Raw genomic sequence first — 17,338 nt, 5'->3', positions numbered from 1 at the left:
AAACGAATATTAATTGTTGGAATTTTACAGTTTGTGCTGCATATTACAAAAGTTCCAAGCTTTGTGATTAAAACAAGATATTGTGTGTGTAATAATTTATCCGGGAAGTCATGTTAAAACGTGCTCAAAATGAGCAATATTTTGTCCAGTAGTGCGAATTTATTGTCTTATGCGTGACGTCATAAGGTTGACACAGTCCAACTCCGAACCCACAAAGTTATAGTAATCAATGGCGGCGTCTATGGCTAGTAAATCAAAGCACAGTGGAAAATATTGTGTTCGTGGCGGTCCAAATGGTACAGGTTGCAACAAGTACAAGCTTCACTGAAGGCATCTCTCTGCACAAGTGTCTTTAAGTCAAAATTACTGGAACTGTTGCTGACAAGGAGAAGGCAAAACAACGCTGATCGTGTAGGAGGCATCGGCTTTTGAAGTGACCTAGATCAATGTTGTGCTCCGGGCGTTTTCCACCCCTCCTGTTGTTTACCTTAAAAAATCTGGAGACCGTGGACATGGTTGGAAATACACTCCTAGGCTACCACAAGCAGTGTCTATGGATAGCAGGTGTGCTGACGGATATCTCTAGCTCGAGTGCGACCACGGGTGAGTCTGGCCGACAGCCACTTAGCAGGATAGCAGCATGCTAAAGATGCTAGTTCTATTCCTCTCTGCCATTGTAGCACCCTAGTACTAAGGGTCCTCGGTCAATGCGCTGCGGGTCGAGGTGTTTCGTTACGACTCCATGGCCGTCGGTCGTGGAGTTATTGCTTTATATGCAACGAAATCGCCCCAGCATCCGAGCACGAACATCTGTGTTGTTGAGTAGTTATGACCATGGCCGGCAGTCGTGCAGTTATTGTGTTATGGAACAACAGCCCGAGCACGAACATCTGTGTCAAAATATATCTACCAACTTCCAAATTGTCACATAATACGTCTATAATACATATAACGCCATTGTTTATTAAAATTACATTAAAACCATGCTATTGAGCTACTTAAGCATACGTTTTTAAAGTAGCTGATAGTGCAATTTCGCTAGGTTTCAACATGTCAAAGACAGAGTGCAGCAGTAATGCATCGTCCCCCCCTTGTCACGTTGCCATAAACAAAAAAACAAGTATGCCGCGCTGGTTGATCGATAAGTTGTCGGCATAATAATTGAGATAACGCCATTGTTTAATAAGATTTTAAAGCTGGCTTTCAAAGTGCCACTTCGGTTTCAACCTGTCAAAGACAGCGCGGAATGTCACATGATCTGAGAAACCGGCAGCTGGCTGGCACCCTAACATGCTCCCATATTTTCCAGTTTACCACAGCACATACAGCCTACACTAATAGTGTCATATGATTGATAATATCTTAATAATGATCAGCGTGTAGCCTTCGTGTAGCCTAGTAGGAGCGCGGTGCTGTTTTGTGCCCGTCGATCCTGTGTCGAATATGGCATATCTTTCCAACCCATATGGCATATGGTGGTGCATCATCAAAGAAAAGTCTACTCGGCTTATTTGTGAGGCTTATATTCAACGTGAGTTTTTGTCACATAATGTTAGAGGTGTGTTCTTTCGACATGTCGATATTTGTATCTTAATGTTGGTTCCTTTATGAGATATGGGTCCTTCAAATGTATGATATTTCCGCAGCCAACCATACTCGCAAAAAGAGGGTGTCAACCGCATGACGTCACGCCCCTGTAAATATTGTCGCACCAAAGGCACGGTTTTAAGTTGCCGTTTCAACAAGTTATGTCCAGAAAAATATTTAAAGTTGGATTGATATTTTAGAAATAGGCCCAATATTTAATGTGAATAATAAATATNTATTCGTTTCATTTCTTCTTTAAGTGGCAACTGTATGTCCAATACGAATCCACCTCAGGGCGCATAAAAGATTCTTGAATCTTGAAAGTTGTGTTGCTTCAAAACATCTCTACAATGTCTGGATTTTATATTTCCAGTGTTATATTAATGATATGATAAGAATTATCTTCACATGTAGTCCCTTTTAAGTAAACCATACTACTCAGTCCTCTTTAAGTGGACCAAAAAGTAAACCGACAGCAAAAGGTTTTGTTTTAGTTCATATTGTGTATTATGAAAAGAACCGACTGGTCCTTCTGGTCACATTCCTCTTTTATGGTGTGTCAGTCCTCTTTTTGATCACACTCCGTCTTCTAGAGCTCTCCTCAAGTGATTACGCCAAGTCACAAGTGTAACTCAGGACTCATAAGTGAACCGTGCTGAGACCAAGTCAATAAAGGTCTCAATACGGGTTACATCCGACAGGTTTGGGTACGTTTTGGAGCATTCACATAAAAAATGCAGAGTCAAAGGTTTGCATTTGCTTAAATGACTGAAAGGGACCAGGTGTGAAAACATTTTCATCAGGATTTTGTTCTGATGACAGTTGGGTTTAAATGCTGTTCAAAGCCTTTCGAGCACATCAAAAAAATTCACAGTCCGCTTGAGTCTGGAGTCTGTGGTGGATTAATTAGTGTGGATTAATCAAAGCTAATGGCAGTCCAAAAACATACATGTGTGAGAGCTTTTTTGGTGGTGACTTGTTTTTTCTTTCTTTTTGGCATGGCTATGTATTTTGACATGGAAGATAACAGAGGTTACTCTAGGCACATGCTCTCTCTCTCTCTCTCTCTCTCTCTCTCTCTCTTTCTCTCTCTCTCTCTCTCTCTCTCTCTCTCTCTCTCTCTCTCTCGCTAACAAGGACAGACAGACAGATACGAACACAGACACACACACACACACACACACACACACACACACACACACACACACACACACAAACAAACAAACAAACAAACAAACAAACACACACACACACACACACACAAACCTTTGCTATCTTCCATGTCGTCATCAGTGGTTGCTGATTGCACTGTAGAGGACGAGTGCACAGATGGTGACACTGTAGTGCTGGAATAAGGTGGCGTGGTTCGTGCTGCAACCGAAACAAGGAAACGAGACAAGGGCAAGGTCAAAAAATATCTTTTTAAAAACAGGATATTGGTGACATTTTAGGGTTGAAATGTTAATCACTAGTAGAGGCCTATGTACATGCCTAAGTGTCAGTATATGTGACTTGGTTTGTGTATCAGTGACTGACTTACGTACAAGAGAAATGTTGAGCAAAACCAATTGTTTGTTAAGCATGTATTCAAACATGTAGTAGCACCTAATTAGCCGATAGTAAGAACATAGGCCCTTGTGTTTGCTTATCACATGTTTTCTATATAATAAGTCACTCGAACCATACCATAACATATGAGTGACCAACATATGCATTCTGAAATAAAGTGCTACTGAAATAGAAATAGTCTGTAAAGGCCTATATTAATTCAAAAATGTATAATACATTACAAACATTAAGTACAGTACAAGGCCAGTTTCCTGAAGTGATAACAGATAGTGACAGTGGATTGTTGAAATGGGTGTAACTGTGTTCAGTGGGAATGTGAAATGATGATGTCACTTTAAAAAATAAAGTCAGCTGCGGGCTATACAACACCTGGGGGATAATCATCTGCAACTCCATGGAATCAGAGTGGTTAAGGTGCTGTTTCCACGTAGCAGGATGTTTTTAGCAGGGTATTTTTTTTCTCCTGTTTAGGTGTAAACACATGTGGATAAAAATAAAAATAAATACTGTTTCAGGCCCCTACATAGGATATGTTTAAAGCCTGCTTTTTAATATCTGGATTTTGAATATCTTCTACGTGGAAACGGAAGGCCAATACCAATGTAACCAGGAGAAAAAAATATCCACATATAAAAATATCCTGCTACGTGGAAACAGAGTGGCTAAAGTTCTCCCCATACTATCAAACGTACACCTGCACAACTGAACTTTGATGAAGTAAAACAAAAAAAGAAGAAGAAAAACAAGCACAGCTGATTTGTGAATTAGAATTTGAATTTGTAATACATATAATACATGGTATAGGACATTTTATTGTATTATTACGTGTGCCAACATGTAATTTTATACACTACTTTGTACTAACTTAACACTACCTATTGCACAAAGGCAGTGGAAGCGTATAATGCCCCGATGTTGTTACACATTTTGTTAAGCACCTTATTAATGTTGCAGGTACTGGGACAGGCAGCTACAGTAAGTGTATTGGTAATACTGAGAACCACAACAGCATGCAAACGTGCTAACAGCATACAGTGTCAGCACTATGTCTTCCTGTAACCGAGCTAACTCAGTGACCACAATGACCTCTTCCCCTAAATAGCCATGCTGATCTGGAGACACACTGAGACTGTTATACCCAATTCCCTGTAGGGGAAATGGTGACTCAGGGTATTGCTTTTGGATTTTTTTTTGGTACGATGGTTAGGGAGATTAACTCACTGGGTTGCAGGTGCAATACCTACCCTTACGAACCCTTCCTCTCCATGACTGAAGTTTGCTTTCTTGAGCAAGGCACCTATCCCCACACTTATCCAGGGACCATAACCAATACCCTGAAACATCTGTATGTTGCATTGGGTAAAATCTAGTGTTACATAATGTGTGTAATACACCATATAAGCAACTTCCGTATTTGCAACTTAACACAAATAACTAATTGACAGAAGCAGACACTTCATGCTTTGGTGCAATTCTTCAGTAATTTGTGCAAACAACAATAGATGGCAAAGATGCACAGTTGACAGGCTAGATATGGCTGAAGCCAAGGGGACCGTAATTGGCCAAAAGTCAAAAGTTGTGAAATTGTGACAAGAGGTGATGTTAAAAAATGTATCTGCTGCATCAATAATAGTTTTAAATCTTATCAATATTCTTCTCCACAGTTGTCAGACATATCCTTAATTCTTAGCTCATAATTATGATACAACAACCTGTACCCTAGGGGCCCCGAGCCATCTTAATCAGGCCCTGCACAAAGGTGCGGAGCAGTGGCGAAACACTTGCACGCAGGTTGCACACTGACAGGGGCCCCATACAGCCTGCAGAGGTCATAAGTACTTCCACCAATACGGGAGGGCCCATGAGCAAATGACCTGCTTGTCACCCCTATAGTTCCACCCCTGGTGTGACTATGAAATAGAAACAGGTTGACCCCAAATTAAAACTGGGCAAAGACAAATACATGTTGGCCTGAAGTGGCCATGGCAATGGCTGACAGCACCAGGAAATAGCCGGTAGCACCCCCATCTTGTGTAGGTGGACCTGCACTCTTCAGTAAATGCAAATCAATAGTCAAGAAACCCAACATCAGCTTAAACCTAACATAAGCTTAAAACTGAGTGAACATGAACTGACACATTAATCAAGGACAATATTTGAATTGTCAGGCTAAATACTTCATACGAATCGGGTGAATTAATAAAATACATGTTAAAAGTCTGTCCGTATTAGTTGGGTAGTACATTAGCCATACATTCCAAATTGTCTTTCCATTCATTAAATACAAAGTGTCATATGTTAGTCCGATAAATAATGGTATAGTGTGGGCTTTTATTATAGATATGAAGATGTATTGCTAAATAAAAGCATGAAAACACAACTCGGGCGTGTAAAATGTCTTGAAAATGCACACCCCATGTAAAGATGCAAGGCAAAGTTTGTGATTCATATTTAATGAAATAAAAAAAGACTCACGTTTGACTATCAATGTCACTTTCGTGAAAGTGTCCTTGATGAATCGCTCCACCGCACAATAGTATATCCCATCGTCTGAAAGTTGCACATTGGAAACTGTGACCGTAAATCTTCCAGAGCCGTGATCAACCAGCGAGTATTTCGCAGCAGGATGAAAATTTGTATCTGATGTGATGAGAGTGTCTTTCTCAGAGTCACAGGGGTTTCTGCATAAGTACTTGATATTGCCATGTGCCCATGCATGAGAACAGTCGATCTCGGCAGTGCCACCTTCTGAGGCTGTGACAGTGAAGGAATTAGGCTGCACGCATCCCAGCACTGTAGTATTAGAGAGAGGAGGACAACAGACAAAGATTAGAGTACAGTGGGGTAGATCATAGAAGTAAAGGGTTAGGTTAGACCACTAATTTAGTGGAGACTATATTATGGGGAGAACAGAGGAGAGTCTGTGAGGGCTGAGGAGAGATTACAGGAACCTTTTGGCATGGTAACAATTAAACAATTTGAAAATATGGTTGTCATGGTAACACTTAAAGTGATACTGTCCCATTTTTGGAAGTCGGCTCATATTACACATCCCCTTGAGTTAAATTATCAAGTTTTTCCTCTCTCTTGTACTTTCATGCGTTCTCTGAGTATGGCAGTGCAAATTTGACCTCCATGCTAACAGTTAACATTGAGTCTTATGAGACCAGCTGGCGGCTAACTGGTCTCGTAGGACTCAATGTTAACTGCTAGCTTGGAGCTAAAATTTGCACAGCCATACTCAGAAGATGGTTGAAAGTACAGGGGAAAGGTAAAACCCAACCATTTAACTCAGGGAGAGGTGTAAAATAAGCTCTCCAATATGGGACAGTATCACTTTAAGAAATAGGGCTGGCATGCTAACACTTTAAAGGGACACAGTGTGAGATTTTTAGTTGTTTATTTCCAGAATTCATGCTGCCCATTCACTAATGTTACCTTTTTCATGAATACTTACCGCCAGCATCAAATTTTAAGTATTCATTATGACTGGGAAAATTGCACTTTTCCTACATGAAAAGGGGGATCTTCTCCATGGTCCGCCATTTGGAATTTCCAAAAACAGCCATTTTTAGCTGCAGAAATGACTCTACTTGGACCATACTATAAAATATTGGTTATTACTTAGTAAACTTCCATGTAAAGATGCATGCAAATTTGGCAATAGGCAGCCCAGTTTCTATGAGCAGCATAGTTGCAGTACCTTTTTTGACCATTTCCTGCACAGTGTCCCTTTAAGAACAGGGTTCACATGTAGGCTTAACACATAGGTACAACTGACTTAATAGACCTAATTTGTGGAAAATAATTAATTTGTTAGCCGTGTTTTAACAACTATCTTGTGTGTTGAAAATAAGAAGTTTATTATATATTGCAGGGCCTTGTGTCTTGCTCCACACAGGCTTCATAAGTCGCTTATCTAGACTAAGTGTATGTACAGTATTTAGGACTCTGAATGAACTTTTTTGATCACTGGGCAAAGTGGCTAGTGGATGTTAATTTTACCAGCCAAGCACTCACTCACAAACAAGTCAAAGTGGCTTAAGTTTTCTTTTGAAGATAAACTGAAATTTCACCACCATTTGGTAGGCGTTGATTTAGAACCCTTTATGTGACAACCACGGCCTAGTGATTAAGCAGATGGGCTTTAGATCAGGGGGTTGCATGTTCGAATCCCATCCCTCCACTCTCTATCTCACTCCATGGCTGAGGTGCCCTTAAGAGTTGCTTCTAGTCTGGCCAGGAGCAATAAAAATATTGTTTCTGAGCTACCGAAAAATCGGGAACTCCTCCCACTGTGCTAAAGCAAACACCCATTAGCAAACCAAGGGTGGCGGGTCATCCATGCCATTTGGGAAATGTTAATTGCTATGCTCTTGGTCAGACCCAAGTCTCGAATAGATTTGAAAGTCGATGATAATCAGGTTAGTAACCAATACCTTGTACTTAATATATCTGTAAGTCAGTTTGGATAAAGTCGTCAGCTAAGTGTAATGTGATGTACTGGCTAACATGGGAACCCTGTTACCGAGAATTAATCAATTCTTAACTGTTAAGGGACAGAGAACACACACACACACACACACACACACACACACACACACACACACACACACACACACACACACACACACACACACACACACACACACACACACACACACACACACACACACACACACACACACACACACACACACACACAGAGTGAGTCGTGGACACACTCAGACACAAAAAATGCACAGTAAGTATGCAATAAATAGGCCTGCACAGAAATCATGCAATAAATAGCAACTTACTTGACAGAAGGTACGTTATTATCAGGTGTTGCCTCATGTCGAACTCTTGCGCTCTCTCTCTCTATCTATCTCTCTCTCTCCCTCTCTCTCTCTCTCTCTCTCAATCTAATCCTCATAAACAATACTGATACAATACACACTCTCTCACTCTATCGGTTTCTCACGCCTCCTCATTCTTTCTCTCATTCTATTTTTTTCTTTCCATTCGATTTCTCTCCACCTCTATCTCTGTATCTGTCTAGCTGTCTCGTTTTCCTCATACATTTGTATGAAACCCTTCTGCGCGTAGCCCTAAAGACCCTTCCCACACACAACTCCTCCCTCAGTGACGTGTGTGTGTGCGTGTGTGGTTGTCCATGCGTGCATGCTTACACAGGGTCAGACAAGCGTCTTTATTTGGACTTCGACGTCACACACACACACACACACACACACACACACACACACACATACGTGTGTGTGTGTGTGTGTGTGTGTGTGTGTGTGTGTGTGTGTGTGTGTGTGTGTGTGTGTGTGTGTGTGTGTGTGTGTGTGCGTGCGCGTGACGTCCAATTCCAAATAAAGTGTGCGTCTGACCAAGACACGGAAGACACAGACATGCACACACAGGCACACATCTACACATACGCACACACACACACACACACACACACACACACACACACACACACACACACACACACACACACACACACACACACACACACACACACACACACACACACACACACACACACACACACACACACAGAGAGTCATCACACACGTAAGGGGAAGGAAATGATAGTGATTGCCCAAGGTTGGCCTCTACATTACGCATGGTTGTTTGTGCAGTGCAGTAGAGCAAAGTGTGTGTTTGCCAAACAACCACTTCTTCTTCTTCTTCTTCTTCTTCTTCTTCTTCTTCTTCTTCTTCTTCTTCTTCTTCTTCTTCTTCTTCTTCTTCTTCTTCTTCTTCTTCTTCTTCTTCTTCTTCTTCTTCTTCTTCTTCTTCTTCTCATTATTGTTATTTGTATTTGTATTGCTATTCATTCATTTGTTATCATATTCATCAAAATAACATCAAAATAAAAGCATTAATAGGCCTATATGTGCAGACATTTGCTTCAATGGAATCTTATCATGCATGCATATCTTGAGTAGCCTGGGAACTCCCATACTGCCTTTAGTTCTACACAATCGTTTCGATCTGAAAGACAATCTCACTTGTGATTAGGTCTGTTGTTAACCACACTCTAAGAAAATTTCCCTGCAAAATAACAGTTACTGGCAATTATATTTACCTGTAATTCTACTGTTATTTCACACCAAAAATCAAATACAGCTCATTGCTGTTTAATGTATCACAGTATATAAAAATTTTTCAGCAGCAATTGAACTGTTAAATAACAGTACTCTGCAGAAAAATAACAGTACATTTCAGTTAAAAAGTTGAATTGTACTGTGTGAGGACAGGCAAATACTGGGTCATAGTTGTATTCATGAATATGGCCATGGCAACTTCCCACCCCACCCATCATTCTCCATAACTGTGGTACCCTGGCCATGTTACCACCCCACCCTCCCATCGTTCACCATGACTGGAGTGCCCTGAGCATGATACTATGGCGCAATGCTGTATTGAGAAAATGGTTTGCGGTGGTCCTTTGAAAGTGTGGGCATGAATAAAATTTCAGAGTACGCAGTGCTATGTTACAATGATAGTGTGCAAGGTGGGCTTTTTACTGTATCTCTTGATGAGCCAACGATGAATATAGCATTGGTCAGTCTTTAAAAAATTATTTTGCACCAAGTAGCACAGCAAACAAGCAGCACTACAAGCTAGCTCTCAAAGCAATGCCTAATTTGCAGCAGGCACATTATATGCAACAATGCCACAAATGATGCCACATACAGCAAGCTTTCACAAAGAGGAAAGTGTGCAAGCATGTAAGCAAGCTTGTAGGCAAACAAGTGCTATGCTGTGCCATGCAGGCCAGCCAGCAGGCAGGCAAGCAACTGAAGTGTTGATAGTCCAGATTTATATACAGGTGCAAGAGTACCATGTGACCAGAGTCATCAGGCCCTTGGCAGGTGACGCCCGTAATTGAATAATGGCATAACAGCCCTACTCAGGTGAGGCCAGGCACTGATTAGCAGATTGGTTTAGATGGGGCTGCTTGTTGCAAGAGTGTTACAAGAGGTGCATCCCAATATGTGTCCTTGCCTCCTCCACTTGTGCTTGTCTCCTCGTCCCGCCTCCTGGCCCCTCCTCCGTGGAGAAAACGATAAAGTTTCTCAGCTGTCAGCCTCGCCACAACAACTTTTGAGGGACTGTTTTTCATTCACCATCCCAATTGCAAATGAGAAAAAGACTTTACAATTGAGCTTTTGCAAGATATTGAAATATAATGCTGTTGTCAGTGATGTCATCATGACGAGAAGCAAGTGGAGGAGGCAAGTGGAGGAGGCAAGGTAACATATTGGGATGCACCCAAGTTCTTAAAATGTTTCAGCCATTCACACTTTCATCACTATCAAAATGCATGTGCTACTCACACTTTGCTGCATCAAGCACTTTTTAAGTATTGTAGTTTCCTTAGAAATTGTTTCATCATGCTTGATAGTATCAGATAATCTTTAACCAGTCAGAATGACTTCAGTTCTTCAGGTGGTATTGAAGTTTGATGGTGATCACGGACAAGTGGAGGATGAATGGGTTTCAATGGTGCTGCCTAAAATAACTTGTTATTTTCTAGAGATGCACCGGATCCGGTTCCGGTTCCGGATCCGTCAGGATAATAGAGTTTTTCACAGGGTCCGGGTCCGGCAGGATCTGTGGTAGATTTCAGGTGATGCTTAAAGGCAAAAAAACATAATAAAATAAGGAGCAGGCCTGTGTGTTAAATGACTTGGTAGCTTTAGAGGGCCTAAGGGAAAATTCTATTTGTGGATTCGGGCAGGCCATAGGTCACACAAGTAGCTGAGTGCTGTGGACTGGGTACTCACAGCACACATTCCAGAGCACTCAGAGCTGAGGCAGAGAGAAAATATGAATGACTCTATTCAGCCTCAAACAACGCCACCAATTAAAGAATCCGGAGTATTAGTGTATATTGGCCCCTGTGAGTCCAAAAAACATTAAGGACTAATAGAGTAATAGTTAAGTAGTAGGAGTACAGGGAAAGAGGATCACAAAGACCATATGCAACTACATATACGCAGGACATGAGCACACACTCATGCACACTCAGAATGTATTGTATTTCACCTACACAGAAGTCCACCACTGTAAATCTGTCCAAAAGGTATGATCAGGGAAGCTGACAAGAGGGGACAAAGAGAGCAGTTACCCCAGGCCCTGGGAGAAAGGAGGGCAGAACTGGGCCATCACCACATTACATGTATTAGGTGAGGGGGCCCGTTCAGGTAACTTTGTCCCAGGCCCAGCCAAAATATTGTAACGGCCTTGGGCACAAATACGCAGAAGGCAGCATGGGTGCCGGTCCATGTTTGGTATAGTTTTGGTGGATTGTATGTTTTTAGAAAGTGCCGATATGTGCAAATGTTCAAATGTCACCATGACTTTGTATGCCACGTACCAGGAGCGAAGGCCTAACTCGAGAGGAAGCGATACCGCTTAGGGTTGCATATTTTTTACTGCTAAACATAGGGCAGAAATCCTCCATTGTAAACTTCCTTAAAAGGCCCAAGACGTCATAGTGTGGGGGGTTGCCTAGAGTATATATTGTGGCACTTTGCCAACCGAACTCCAGATCACTTTGCGAAGGATACCTCACGCATCTGAAGCAAGCTGTTCTCGGGTTGGCCAACTCTTCGCTCTTGGTACGCTGGTGGCTGTTAGCAAGACTTTGGAGAAAATAAACGCAACAACAACGACTGCTGAAAAACACTGTGTGGGCTGAAATTCTTCCAAAACGAGACGACAGGACCAGGCCTTGCGCCGCCCAGAACCGGGGGCCCAAGGGACTCGAATTTCGGCAGAATCCACCTCATAATTGGCGCCCAACGTGGGGCGGTGAAAGGTCAACGACCGGACGAGCCACGCTTCATCACCAACAGGGCCTGACGCCATCAAAGCCGGCTAAAACAAGGTAAGCACTTTTGCTTCAATTTGGTAATTTGGCGTTAGTCCCTGTGGGTGAGAGGTGGCTCTGAAGGCAACAGGCCTCACCGCCAAATCGAACAAAGAGTAAAACACAGTGTAAAAAAGTTGTTGTTTGCCAAACAGCCCACCAGGTGCCATAGAGTACTGTCTTTTATGTGTTTTATGTGTTGTGTGTGTCTGGTAGGATTTGGGTCCTACAGACAGGGGTTAGAGTCCTCTGGGGGTAGTCCCACACACGAGGGGTTGGATCCCCTGAGCTAAAGGCTGAATTGTTTGTGTTGTGTTTGTTGGGTGCGAGTCCCACAAACGGGGGTTCAAGTCCCTTGGGAGGAAGTCCCACACACGAGGGGTGTGATCCCCTGAGTTAATTGTATGTCCTGTGTCCCAGTGGCAGAAGTCGCCATAGTGGGACTGTAAAAACTCTTCATTTTTATTTGGCTTTCGTAGAGATCCTGTGGATAGAGACCACAGGTAAGTAGGAAGCAGCCCTGTTTTATTTCAGTTCCCGTAGAGGTCTTGTGAATAGAGAAGCACAAGTAAGTAGGGAACAGCACGTAGAGCGTGGAATCCTCTCAGTGTGCTGCCACATCTGGGCTAGTACACTGAGTGTTAGTGATAAGGCAACTAATCAAGAGGACCCTGTCTCATGTGTTTTTTCTTTTGTCTCTCTCTGTAAACTCTCTTTTCTCTTTTCTCTCTCTCTCCCTCTCTCACCTTTCTCTCCCCTTGTTTTTTACCTACCCCGCCTATCGCTCTATCTATCATGGCATGTGTGTGTCAAATAGATGAAACGGCAATTCATAGTTGAAGAAGTTGAGAACCATCCGGCTTATTACACAGTGGGGGGAAACCCGAGAGCATACACTGAAGCTGAAGTAATCCACAAACTAAGCGAATGGTTCAAAGAAGACAACATAGAAGAACAGAAACCCGAGTCGTCCAATTCGCGTGACTCCTATACATCAATAGCTACCCCGACATATAGGGATGCAACATCACCAAATCCATATAGCCCAACAATACCAGATGAAAATACAGGTGCACCCAGTAACTCCCCATTTATCCACAGCGACACAGAGGAGTCTGATAGAGAGGAGGAACCAAGTACAAGTAAATTAATAGATAGCGAGACAGAATCAAGCGACTCAGGACAGACAGAGGATAGCGAGACGAGCAGCGAGGCAGAAGAGGATAGAGAGCAACCGGCAGAGGAGGAAGATAGGAAAGTGGATAGACAAAAGGCCGAGATAGCCTCTTTCACTGAGTGGGAACACCAGCTGAACGTCAGCCGAACACTGTTGCAGCGGAAAATTAATAAATGCCTGGAAGAAATTGAACACGCGGCAATAGCAAATTTCGGACAGTGTATACCGCGAGAAGGGATAGAAGAATTACTAAAGTCAGGAAAAGAAGAAACTAAAATCTGGCAAGAAAAACTTGCCATTAAGGCAAGAGAACAAAAAGGAAAAGAGTTAGAACAACACAGAAAGAGAATTGAGGAAGCGATAAGAAAAACAAAGGAGAAAATACTAGCAAAAAAGACAGAAGAAACACGACAAGACGGAGGGTCCAGACTGTACCAACAAATATTAAGCTTCATCATACAGTGGGAAAATAATGTCAGTGTCCCAGCGTACAGAATAATTGTAGCGCGTGGCACTAATCATAGTCACAGCGAAGCCACTGTGCATGTCAAGAGTGTCAGTGCTGTGGTAGAGCAGGTATTAACCGAGACCTGTCTGGCTATCAAGGCCCCAACATTACTCACAGAATTGAAAACTACCATAGACAGAGAAAAAGCGAGAACAGGCAGGAAAAGGCGCTGGGAGCAAGCGCAGGGCCAAGCTCAGCGCATTCCTGAACACACTCTAAAACTAGGCCTCTTGCCAAGGGCTGTCTACGAGGAAGATTAATGAGCACATAGACACCAGTGCATACGGCCCACCGTAGAAAAAAAGGGTGTTGTATAAAGATTGTTGTAATAAATGCAGCATGTGTGGCAACAAGATACATAAAAATTAAAAAAAAAGGACAATTGTGTGATATAAGGCTGTGATAAACATAACAGAGCTGATTGTATCCTGTATTCAACTCACTAACTCTAATAAATGTAAGGAGCAAAATACGAAGGGTCGTCTCGTTTGGGTTATTAAGTGATGCCTGTCCAGATTTATCGAGGAAATTGGCGGATCACATTACTCAAGGATAATAACGGGAAAGCACAAGTGACAGAGAGTAACAGAGCTACTCATGAATGCAAAGTAACCATATTTGACACATTGTATGAAGCATGGGAATACATCTGTAGTCTAAAGCTTGATGATTAAAAAGGGGAAAAGACAAACCCAGAGCCTAAAAATGGATAATGCCATTCATGGAGGAAATTGTTAAAGGAAACTGGGTAATTAAAATAATAAGTGTTCCCTGCGGGAACGCGGCAGTAATAGAGGGAAACACTGTCACTTATGAGCGCAAGATAACCACATTTGAAACAATATTTAAGGCTTGGGAATATCTGTATGACAAACAAAATATACTGACCTAATCCTTAAGGAAAAGTAATGCCATATGAAATCCTCCGTGGAGAGTGGGTAGTGACCGTGAGAAGGAGTAAAAATAACACGGCCAGAGTTACGGCAGAAAATATTGAAACCGGCGAGCGTGAAGTAATCGTATTTAAAGATCTGCTAGAGGCTTGTTTATACGTGTGGGGCCCAGTAGAATATACTCCCCTATAAATTGAGACACGAGGGAATCCCCAACAAAAACAGTAGGCCTAGTGGGGTAGGCCTAGTGGAGACACGGAGGGCTGAAACAAGACACAGTCCCTGGGAGCTATAAATAGAACAGGCTGGCATAAAAGAAAAACACAGTGCGTCACGAAAGGCATGTCACTTTACTCTACAGAAAAAGTTTATGTATTAATATCTGAAGTAGAGGACGAACGCATCGAGGTCCACATAGAACACGACTCAGAAGACACCGTAGCAGGGGTGGTCTACTTTCACAAGACAGAGAAGGCACACCAGTTTGCAAAATACATAGTGTCTGAAATGACAGAGGCAGAAGTGCGGACTATGCTTGTAAAAGACCAGTAATACGCCAATCTTAACAACAAAAGGTCTATAGCCTATAAAAAAGATAAGGAAGGAGAAAATAGTTCTGATACTGAAGTGGGGAGCATGTTTTAATAGCAATCAAAAGGCTCACCAAGTAGTAATAATATACTAAGTACAGATTAAAGCTGTGCTTATAAAGGCTGAGTGACTGGATACTTGATATGATTCCCCCCGACGGCCAGGAAAGGCAAATTTCAGCAGGGGAAATCAGACACATAATTTTGACTCCTAGGGAAGGAGCCAAGGTAAAAATTACAATAATAACCAGTGAAGGATCGCAGTCTATAACATTCAACTCAGTAAAAGGTGTCGTGAGATATTTAAGCCAGAAGCTGGGAATAGGCGAGGACGCACTCACACACACTGAAAAATAAATAAAAGACGAAAAGAAGCAGGAGTGGGTAGGGTCGTATTACGCTCTCTCCCCCGCACTCACATACACACACACACACACACACACACACACGCACCCTCTGCTCCACTGTGCCCCCTCCCCTCTCGCTCTCTCCCCCGCACTCACATACACACACACACACACACACACACACACACACGCGCCCTCTGGTCCACTGTGCCCCTCCCCTCTCGCTCTCTCCCCCGCACTCACATACACACACACACACACACACGCGCCCTCTGGTCCACTGTGCCCCTCCCCTCTCGCTCTCTCCCCCGCACTCACATACACACACACACACACACACGCACCCTCTGCTCCGCTGTGCCCCCTCCCCTCACGCTCTCTCCCCCGTGTTCACACACACACTGTTCCGTGGTGCCTCCTCCCCTCTAGTGGAAAGAAAGTGTAAGAGGTTAAGTGACTCGTCACTCAATAGTGTGACTAAGCATGGCTGAAGAAACTCCAGTACAGAGAGTAGCACGGGTGTCGGGAATAGACAAGGAGATAGTAGAACACTTGAGTAAAAAATGGGCCGCCCGAACCCGTCTAGATGCTAATCCCTGGCCAGCAGAGGGCACATTTTCTGTGCCCATGTTAATTCAAACCGAAGAAAAGGTGAGAAATTACAAGCATAAAGATAAAGGAAAAAAGAGGCAGGCTAAACGACAAAAGGAGTTAGAAGTATTGATGGAATACGGAAAAATAGCTGGCCGAATGGAAAGAAAGAAAAAAGAGCAGGAAGTATTGGACGAAATACAGACAGAGCAGATAGGCGAACAAATACCCAGGCCCCCACCATATTCGCCCAGTGGGGGTACGGCCCCACGAGAGGCGGCAGAATTATACCCTACCCTGCCCACAGTAACTAACACTAAGGCTGAATATGAATATACCCACCAGAAAAATCCCCAAGGGGGGCCTCCCCTAAGGGAGGTTTTTGAGACCCCATGGGAAGAAAAGCCGCAGTTCGGCCCCTCCCGTGGAAACATTGGCATATACCCTGTAAAATCAGAAGGAGAAAACGTGCGGGTAAAAGCAGTAAACTTTGAAGGCCCCCCTATGTCTCTCGGGCGCATGACAGAGCTCATACAGCTCTTCCGTCAAGAAGACGGGGAGGGGTCCGAAGGCCCAGATAAAGATCCCCAGAAGACAAGATATGTGAGAACCAAGGGGCCCAACACCATATTAATGGGAGAATTCCCTGATAGCGCATTCGAAGCCGAGGCCTGGGAAAGAGAGGGAGAACTGGAAGAGGAAAGGTTTAAGGAACAGGAGGAACACGAATTCATTAGGCTAATGTCAGAAAATACCCAGGCAGCAAGAGAATGTGTGATAGTAGGGGAAGAGACCCCAAAATCAGCCAAAGAGTGCCAACAGAAATTCTTAGAGGCCCTCGCCAAGCATAAAAGGGAGCACCCGCGCATGTACACCAGCACTCCCAGAGAATCAGAGACCAGGGCCCTAGACAGGGATGAACTAGAAGCCCAGGGAGGGGTAGGAGAGGAAGGGACCAAAGCGGAGCCCAGACAACCCAGAAGGACCCCTGATTTAGATATTACCCCTGAGTTTGCCCGAATGCATGCCCAAGTCACCAGCGGAAAGCGCACCCATGACCAGCCACAAGGGGCGATAGGAGGAATATTAGCAGGAAGAGAGGATAGCATAGAACGAGAGACCATGTACAGACAAGGGTATGTGAGCAGGCAGGAGAAAGAAACAGGCCCTGCCCCCACCAGACCGTGTACTCCGGAGGACA

At 43.3% G+C, this 17,338-nt stretch overlaps 1 protein-coding gene across 2 annotated transcripts in view; it reads right to left on the bottom strand.

Annotated features, from left to right (window-relative positions):
- Positions 1-8,205, bottom strand: part of LOC134454066 (CMRF35-like molecule 1) — a 12,491-nt gene extending 4,286 nt beyond the window's left edge. The window contains exons 1-3 of one of the 2 annotated variants that reach the window (XM_063204831.1): positions 7,956-8,205; positions 5,632-5,949; positions 2,854-2,958 (exon numbers count right to left, since the gene is read on the bottom strand). In XM_063204831.1, the coding sequence (XP_063060901.1) occupies positions 2,854-2,958; positions 5,632-5,949; positions 7,956-7,992 (460 nt within the window). In that variant the 5' untranslated portion in view covers positions 7,993-8,205. The remainder of the gene's footprint in view (positions 1-2,853; positions 2,959-5,631; positions 5,950-7,955) is intronic. The other variant, XM_063204840.1, reaches the window with a different exon arrangement.
- Positions 8,206-17,338: the final 9,133 nt, after the last annotated feature.

This window comes from Engraulis encrasicolus, chromosome 1, assembly GCF_034702125.1.
Source record: "Engraulis encrasicolus isolate BLACKSEA-1 chromosome 1, IST_EnEncr_1.0, whole genome shotgun sequence".
In the NCBI taxonomy this organism is placed as follows: Eukaryota; Metazoa; Chordata; class Actinopteri; order Clupeiformes; family Engraulidae; genus Engraulis; species Engraulis encrasicolus.
Note: the sequence above shows the minus strand (reverse complement) of the source record. Positions and strands in the feature narration are given on the sequence as shown.